The sequence below is a fragment of the Trachurus japonicus genome, chromosome 19 (genome assembly GCF_045865225.1).
Source record: "Trachurus japonicus isolate A0001 chromosome 19, Traja_1.0".
Classification (NCBI taxonomy): Eukaryota; Metazoa; Chordata; class Actinopteri; order Carangiformes; family Carangidae; genus Trachurus; species Trachurus japonicus.
In genome coordinates this window covers 13,312,431-13,321,298 of record NC_140925.1, presented here as the reverse complement: position 1 = coordinate 13,321,298, position 8,868 = coordinate 13,312,431, and the positions used below count along the sequence as shown (strand labels likewise).

At 42.7% G+C, this 8,868-nt stretch overlaps 1 protein-coding gene and 2 non-coding genes across 3 annotated transcripts; 1 reads left to right on the top strand and 2 right to left on the bottom strand.

Moving 5' to 3' along the window:
• Positions 1-991: 991 nt before the first annotated feature.
• On the bottom strand, positions 992-1,290 carry LOC146967585 (signal recognition particle RNA). The gene has a single exon (XR_015034462.1).
• Positions 1,291-3,312: 2,022 nt separating this feature from the next.
• Positions 3,313-3,611, top strand: LOC146967584 (signal recognition particle RNA). The gene has a single exon (XR_015034461.1).
• A 431-nt stretch (positions 3,612-4,042) lies between these two features.
• On the bottom strand, positions 4,043-8,475 carry LOC146967583 (radial spoke head 1 homolog). Its single transcript, XM_085761060.1, has 8 exons — positions 8,271-8,475; positions 8,020-8,133; positions 7,564-7,669; positions 7,357-7,447; positions 6,487-6,622; positions 5,828-5,899; positions 4,734-4,842; positions 4,043-4,183 (listed from the first exon to the last, which is right to left on the bottom strand). The coding sequence occupies exons 1-8, from the start codon at positions 8,319-8,321 to the stop codon at positions 4,137-4,139; spliced, it is 726 nt and encodes a 241-aa protein (XP_085617186.1). The 5' UTR covers positions 8,322-8,475; the 3' UTR covers positions 4,043-4,136.
• Between the last annotated feature and the right edge of the window lie 393 nt (positions 8,476-8,868).

Below are 8,868 nucleotides of genomic sequence, written 5' to 3'. Positions count from 1 at the left end.
TTTTATTTGTTAAAGGGATAGTTCAACATTTTGGCAAATTGGACCATTGCCACAATCCCTATAGTTTTAGGAGAAGGTTTGATTGTTCGAGGTCAATTCTGGCAAAAACGCTGATGCACGTTCCCGTCTGGGGGCAGTTTCTCGGCAAGCAGTCTCTGCATTTGCCTCGAAAACGACTCTCATAACGTTCCGTTATTATCTCATAGCGTGGTAAATGTGCAGGTCACAACTTTTCCACCAGAGCATTTTGGAGTTGTTGGATTGCGTATTTGATGAGTTTGATGAGGGAAACCAAGAAATCCCATTAGCCTCAGTAGCGTAGCTCTGCTCCACCGTTCTTAAAACAGCTTGCACCGACAATTGAAGGTAACAAACCTACTGCTAAGACTGTAGGAATTATGGCAATGGGTCAATTTGTAAAAATGTTGAACTATCCCTTTAAAGTCACAGCTATCTGATAAATAGGTTATTAGGCCTGTTTGACTAGCCTATATGATGGAGAAGTGGATGTAAGGTTTGTGAAACTAGGTCTACAGTATACATTTCATTCAATGTTTCAACAACATGTAGCCTAACTGAATGTAGAGCAACAACAACAATCATCATCATTGTCATAATAATGATAACAATAGTGTTGTCTTAGTTTCTCTCCTAAGTGTCACTTAATGTTTTTCTCCAATAAAAGTAATACAAGTGTGAGGTTTCAGTGTGTTAAGAAGAGAGTGAATGATGTTTCCAAGCTGAATAGTTTGATTGACAGATGCTGGTGTGAATGAGTGTTGTCTAGGAAACAGGCCTGATCCTCGATCCAGTCCATTGATGCTGGTCTGTGATTGGTGCTCTCCTCCAGGTGGAGGCGCTGTAGCTCCAACAGGTTTGATGTTTGATGAGCAGCGACATTTGGAGTGATGGAGCTGTTGTGGTGGATGTGGACGTGGTGTGTGAGCGTGTGTGTTGTCCCACTGGTTGATGGTGAGTATCCAGAGCGTGTAAAAGACTGGGTCGGGCTGTATTACTCAGGCTGCACTACAGCGTCTATTCACGGGCGCGATCCCACTACTGAGCGGCACGGGGGCTTTGACCTGCTCCGTCTCCGACCTGGGCCGGTGCACCCCTCCTTAGGGGACCTGGTGGCCCCGGGCTCCCCCAGGACCACCATGTCGATACCGCTCTTAGTGCGGACACCCGATCGGCATAGTCCGCTGCAGCCCAGAGCTCCTGAGCTCAAACCATCCTCCAGCCTCAGCCTCCCGGTCACGTGGATTACAGGCGCGCGCCACCGCACCCGGCGACAGCTGCTTCACTCGGACAGGTGTTGGGCTGTCACACAGGTGACGTCATCAGGTGGCACTAAGCGGCATCTGGTGACGGGAAAACAAAGTGTGTAAGAATGTGTAGGTATAGTGATATTTGGTTTATTTTAGACACAGATTAGATGAACAAAACAATAAAACATTAAAAACAAATTATTAAATTAAACTATTTCAAAAGCTCCAGGTTTTTATGCCAATGTTTGTTAGGTTTAAATAATGAAAGCAGCTTTGCAGGGCTCGTTAAAGCCTCTATAATCACGTTCTTTACATTAATTTATACATCAGCTGTTGAACGGCTCCACAGGTGGGAACACTAAGTTCACCATGGGACACCAGCAGAAGTCTCATCACTGAAGGCCACAGTGAGCCTCCAGCAGCAGGTCAGCAGTAGGAGTGCAGCAGGCTCTGAACAAAGAGCATTACACTGAGAATTTATACAGCAACAAGTTTGTTTGGCCATGTAACTTACTGGGGGATGTCAGCTGGTAGTGTCAGGGCCGGAGCAAGATCCAACAAAAATGTAAGTAAGTAACAGTAAAGTAAACACCATGAAGAACATAAGATAATTCAAGATATTAAAGCAAAAAAGTTCAGGTGGATAATACACTACACATGTCTCTGCATCATTCACGTCTTCAGACATGAAATGTCCAAAAGATTTTGTTTCTTTACAAACCTTGAGGAAATTGCCTCTCAAGTGCAAAACAGGGAAGATTGATCTCCTGTCCTCATTAGCCTACTGATGAGCATGATATTGTTTGACTTGGCATTAAATTTAATATCAAAATCTGTTCTACAAAAGAAACATAATTGCTGCAAACCTGCACTGTACAGGCTAAATATTATCAGGTCATCAACGGACAGGTGATAGACTTTCCAACAAACATTTGCAGCCTACTCAGCAAGACTCACTCAAACACTTTAGAGAGAACTTGTCAGAGCAACTGGGTGATAGTTGTGAATTCTATTGAACTTTGCAGCCTTGTCCTTTAGGACTGGGACTAATAGGGTATTGACACATTTTTGTTGGATCTTGCTCCGGCCCTGACACTACCAGCTGACATCCCCCAGTAAGTTACATGGCCAAACAAACTTGGCTCACTGTGGCCTTCAGTGACGACATGAGACTTCTGCTGGTGTCCCATGGTGAACTTAGTGTTCCCACCTGAGGAGCCGTTCAACAGCTGATGTATAAATTAAAGCAGAAGTAAGTGGTCCGGTCGTTTTCGCTAATGCTGCGTTCCAGGCAGGCTTTTGAAATCGTAAATTACAGCTTCAAGTCACAACTTACGACTTTGTAGCGTTCCAGGCAACCCACTCGTGTTTTTCCGACCTGTTTTACCGGTGAAAGTCACTATAACGGCCACTCGTAACTTCCGACCGGTGAACTCGTACCAGATCGAACTGGTACGACTTCACGGTCGGAAAAATACGAGTTTCCTTGAACGCACCATAACAGTCCTCGTCCCTACGTCGCCACATTCACGGCGTCCCTTGGCTGCACACACAGCCCTGCATGCCGTTCTCTCTCCTCATTGGATAAAAACTGTAGGATACGATAAATGTTTTCTCCTCGGCTCAGAGCAGAGCAGAGTGACTGACAGACCCGTGTTTCAGTCCAAACACTCTATGTAAGTGATTGCTGTCGGAAGATATAACTATTTAAGACTTATATTAACACAAATATATCACTTACTTCTGCTTTAATGTAAAGAACGTGATTATAGAGGCTTTAACGAGCCCTGCAAAGCTGCTTTCATTATTTAAACCTAACAAACATTGGCATAAAAACCTGGAGCTTTTGAAATAGTTTAATTTAATAATTTGTTTTTAATGTTTTATTGCTTTGTTCATCTAATCTGTGTCTAAAATAAAGGAAATATCACTATACTTACACATTCTTACACACTTTGTTTTCCCGTCACCAGACGCCGCTTGGTGCCACCTGATGACGTCACCTGTGTGACAGCCCAACACCTGTCCGAGTGAAGCAGCTACCGCCGGGTGCGGTGGCGCGCGCCTGTAATCCACGTGACCGGGAGGCTGAGGCTGGAGGATGGTTTGAGCTCAGGAGCTCTGGGCTGCAGCGGACTATGCCGATCGGGTGTCCGCACTAAGAGCGGTATCGACATGGTGGTCCTGGGGGAGCCCGGGGCCACCAGGTCCCCTAAGGAGGGGTGCACCGGCCCAGGTCGGAGACGGAGCAGGTCAAAGCCCCCGTGCCGCTCAGTAGTGGGATCGCGCCCGTGAATAGACGCTGTAGTGCAGCCTGAGTAATACAGCCCGACCCAGTCTTTTACACGCTCTGGATACTCACCATCAACCAGTGGGACAACACACACGCTCACACACCACGTCCACATCCACCACAACAGCTCCATCACTCCAAATGTCGCTGCTCATCAAACATCAAACCTGTTGGAGCTACAGCGCCTCCACCTGGAGGAGAGCACCAATCACAGACCAGCATCAATGGACTGATCAAGGAACAGGCCTGTTTCCTAGACAACACTCATCTACACCAGCAGCTGTCAATCAAACTATTCAGCTTGGAAACATCATTCACTCTCTTCTAATGCTTAATAGTGTGTATTTATTATAAAGTGTTACCGACTGGAGCCTTAAATGTTACTGAGGAACTACTGTGTTATTCTGTCACAGAAAAAGCACGCACTGTTTACATCGAGTACACTCATTTAAACAGGGAAGTTCTTACAATGAGAGACAAATTTGTGTTACATATTAAACATTTATTTATTTATGTTTTTTTTTCACAGTGTTGTAAACAAAGTATCATGCAGGTTGGTGGGTTGATCACACAGATTACTTCTCGCCACCTTCTTCTGCTGAAGCTGTTTCCTTTTCTCCCACTGGAAAATAGATACAAACAGACACAGCACTTACACCATTGTCTGAAGCATATAAAGCATATGACACGCTCAGTAACACTTATGACTAATAATGACTGCACTTTTCTTATATAATGTGTTGCATGTGTTGTTCATTAAGTGAAGCTATGGAGCACACTAGTTTTTGTTTTAGTCACCGTTTCCAAACAAAGAACATAAAGTTTTGTTTCTGAAACATGTCAGCTACATGTTTGGGCTCTACAGCTTTAGTGGTTCATTTGCAGGAAATAGACAGAACCACACTATGTATTTATTCATTATATACACATGGGAATGATCTCAAGGCTTTGACACAATATTTAGACCTTAAGGGAGTAGACCATGAGGACAGTATGATAGATTTAGAGAATATCATTTAACACTTACATGAATGAACAAAATGTGTTACTTGTAAATTATGAATCTAAAGCTAGACAAATGTCTTGTTGAGTCATTGGGATTCTGCTGCCTTGTCCTTGACCGACTGTTTCAGGTTGGCAAATGAAGCTTAGCGAAAGTTCAGAAATGTTACCTGAAGTCTTTTTAGCTGGAGTCCACTCCGTCAGGCCGGTGATGCACCTGGGAATCCACTTGAGCAGCGTGTTGGAGGCCAGTGCCCCCCACTCACCATCAGCTTGGTCCTGTACAAGTTGATTTAAAAGTTGATTTAGAGAAATGCTCAGCTACAACGTGCACCGTGTCACTGTGAAACTTTTCTTAAAGGGATAGTTCAACATTTTGGCAAATTGGCCCATTGCCATAATCCCTATAGTCTTAGCAGTAGGTTTGTTACCTTTAATTGTCGGTGCAAGCTGTTTTTAGAACGGCGGAGCAGAGCCACGAGCTGCTCAGAGCTATGCTACAGAGGCTAATGGGATTTCTTGGTTTCCCTCATCAAACTCATCAAATACACAATCCAACAACTCCAAAACGCTCTGGTGGACAAGTTGTGACCTGCACATTCACCACGCTATGAGATAATAACGGAACGTTACGAGGCAGAACCAAGGCATTCATGAAAACAACTGCAAACCCCACAGTAACACTGCAACTTCCATCTCAATCATGCTAGTAGGTTATTTACATGCATCCTGAAGTTTCACTCAAGTTAAGGATCACAGCATGCATTTCAGGTTAAACATAGGCCCCACTCTTAGAGGCGGCATGAATGCATCTGACAACATTCATGTCTGATACAAACAGACAAACAAAAAGTAAAGACATTCTCAGATGTAAAAATACCACAAAGTCATCATGCAAGACTTTCTGTGCTGGCGTTATCTGTGTAAGTGAGACAGAACATCAGCAGTGTTGCTTAAAGAGGCAGCACCCTCTCTGCTCCTCCTGAGGACCCTAAGGTGACGTAGCCGTCGCTGGAGCCCGGGTAGGGCAGCTTCTGTGCTTTTATGTGTTTATCATCCTCCTCAGTGTCGGCCGGCTGGAGGTTTGGTCAAGAGAAGTGTCACGGTTACGCTGTGTCGTAGTGGCTTGTGTCTGTGTTTCACCACAACTTAGGTATGATGCGTTTCTGGGTTTAGTATTGGAGAAGTATAATATAATATGTTGGCAATTAAATCAGCTGACATACTGAACTAAAACAACAGGAGTGTGTTGATGTTGACATACCTGCTCTGTTTGCTGGTATTCACCATGCTGCTCACAGCCGATGTCAAACACATACTTCCCTGGACCGCAGGGCTGCAAAAAGGCAACCAACAAGTATTATCAAAGTCCTTGGTATTATAGCCTATGACGCAGTAACTGGACATACATATAAAAACATACAAGTAAGAATTCTATATGAAATCTGTTAGAAATTGGAAGAATTGAATTGTGAGGGAGTCTGTTCATTTTGGTACAATTAGAAAAGGTTGCCCGTATAAAATGCAAATATATAGAGTAAAAGTTTTTAAATAAACCAAAAAACAGAGCTCTGTCAAAGTGTGGATGCTGTTTCCTCAACTGTGTTGTGTCTGCTGCCATCTCCAGGTCAGTAAAGGGAACTGTTGCTGCCACATTTACTACTTCAACTACTACATGATACATGTTGTGTTCTGCTGCCTCCAACAAGCACTTCCCCGTGTCTGTCTTATCTGGTGTGGAACAGTTAGCACACTGAGATGATCAGTAAAAATATGTGGCTGCGTATGTTAAAAGATTCCTCAGATATGAGGGGAAGTCCTCTCACATGACACGTTCATTAATAAAACAGTACTGATCAGTGACTGAATGGGCTCCATGGTTCAACTGAAATACTCTAATAACTGTGGAATGAGAGAACTTACATTATTGTTAGCAAAGTTACCCTGGTATCTGTGGTTGGAGTGGATGTACTCTCCAGCTGACTCCATGTTGCCATCCACCCACGAGCCCTTGTACTTTGAGCCAGTGTCTTTGTAGTGGTAGATGCCCTGGCCGTGCCTGTAAATCATCATCAACAACAAGAACAACTTAAACAGTAGTTTTAAAGGTTTCAATGTTAGCCTGGTGGGGTAGAATGATGTTCCATAAATTCATATTGTGCCTGCAGCGCCACAATGCCCAAAATGCATTAAAATTCATAAAAAACAGAACGAAAAAAATCTATTTTAATTTAATGTTATCAAAAGAATAAGTAGCTACACATAAATCCAGTGTAAGTGGATAAAATATTTATATAATTCTTTTGTGGTTGCACCATTTGACATTTTCAGGGCAATCAGTCTTACTTTTGTAAAAAGAAAAAAAAAAGGTTCAAATGTAATTTCAAATGATGTGAAACCAACATGAATAAATGTTCATTTTAAAGAATCTGATACATGCTTTCATTTTTAATTTTTTTCATTCATTTAAAACACTTTTTATTTGTCACTGACCCATACATCTGCTGTATGTTGGAACAGGACTGAAAGATTAAACGTTTTCAAGTAGCTAAGCTACAGATATTTAAAAACATTTCACTGACTGTGCCTGAGTCATTTATGCTGTTGTACCTTAGACAAATAAAAACGTGAAAGAGATGCAGTCAAAAAAAGTCAACCTAGAGCAATAATGTTTTTTTCAAAAAACATTCAGTTCACCTACAGTACATACTGGTGCAGATGAATGACACTGAGTAGGATTCAAACTAAGAAAGCAGAGGAAAAAGTGGTTTCTGAAGACAAGTTCAGTTGGACCTCATATGCTGCAGCCACTGTCCATCATAGGTGTCTCCATTGGGGTAAGTGTAGACACCGTGACCCTCCCTCAGGTTCTCCACCCACGACCCTGACAGAGAAGGAGAGGCAACAAGAAGAGTCTGGTCTCTACAGCTCTGTGTCAGGAACTCGCCTCCAAATGTTGATCAACCCCCAAAATGCATCAACAAGGTGCCTTTGCTATACCTTCGTATTTAGAGCCATCTGGATAGTAGAAGGTGCCTTGCCCATGTTTCATGTTCTGATCATAGTCTCCCACATATCTTGCCCCATTCTTGAAGTAATATGTCCCCTTATTAGACAAAAGAAGAAAACACAAAAACGATGAGTTAAAGCTACAATAATTCAATAATAACATTGAGCCCTATTTAGTTATTTATATGGCATTACATGCTGGAATTATATTTTAACACTTTGTTCATAAATACTTACATGTTTTTTTGTTTTCATGATACATGCTACTCTTTCATGTATTATATACATATTTACATTATAATACTAACATGTTGATGGTCTTTGGTATGGGTATCTACGTATCATGTAACTTCAACACATTATGTGAATAATAGTATGTGTTTAGTGTTTTTTTTCTAAATCCAGACTAGACTTGAGCCAAAGACACTCTCGGCTCTTGTGTCTCACCTGTCCGTGTCTTCTGCCGTTCTCATACTGTCCGTGGTATTTGTCTCCGTTGGGCAAAACTGTTTTACCGAATCCATGTCTCTCCCCCGCTTCATTTCTTTCTCCTTCATATTCCTGAGACACACACACAGTTAACCCTAACGTTACCTGTTGCTGCCTAGCTCGGGCTAACGTTAGCTTCAGCCCGCTAACTCTCTGAAACAGACAGTGTAAGTTAACTGTTGCTACACTGGCTCATTGTTTCCTCTCACCCCGACTTTACTGCGCTCTTCATCAAACTCTTCAGACCCGGCATCCGACATTGTTCTCAGTCAAACCGGACTGTGACAAATTCAACAGTTTATCTCCAAGTGGCGAAAGAAAACTAGAAAGATGCTCTATGAACGTTTAGTGGTTTGTGGTAACCATGACAACAGCAAACCACACGTGACGAAGAGCAGGCGTTGAAACGGAAACGCCATGGAGCCAGAAGGAGGAGGAGGAGGAGGAGGAGGAGGAGGGACTGTCTGTCTGTCTGTCTGTCTGTCTGTCTGTCTGTCTGTCGTCTGCAAGAGGCTGTTTGGTGGAGCGTGGAGACCGAGGCGAGCTCCGGTGAACTGCTGAACTTTATAATATCCACGCAGAAAAACAGCGGGCACCGACGTGGTATTGTGCCCAACTTGTCTGATACTGCTTGGTATGTTTATATCACTGAATAGGCAAGCAAAAAAAACAAAACAAAAACATTTACACTTTCTCTTGGTTGGAGTAATAGTCAATACATTTTCACATTTGCTAAAAAACAAAAGAAAAAAAAGTTGCATTTAGAGACATGTTTAGAATAATTAGCACAATTGGAGATATCAAAAG

Coding starts and splice junctions, on each gene's coding strand:
- LOC146967583 (XM_085761060.1), bottom strand. CDS start 8,321: ATGTCGGATGCCGGGTCTGAAGAGTTTGATGAAGAGCGCAGTAAAGTC. Junction 7,448..7,563: donor AGATGGCTCTAAATACGAAG/GTATAGCAAAGG, acceptor CTTCTCTGTCAG/GGTCGTGGGTGGAGAACCTG. Junction 4,184..4,733: donor TCCAGCTAAAAAGACTTCAG/GTAACATTTCTG, acceptor TCTATTTTCCAG/TGGGAGAAAAGGAAACAGCT.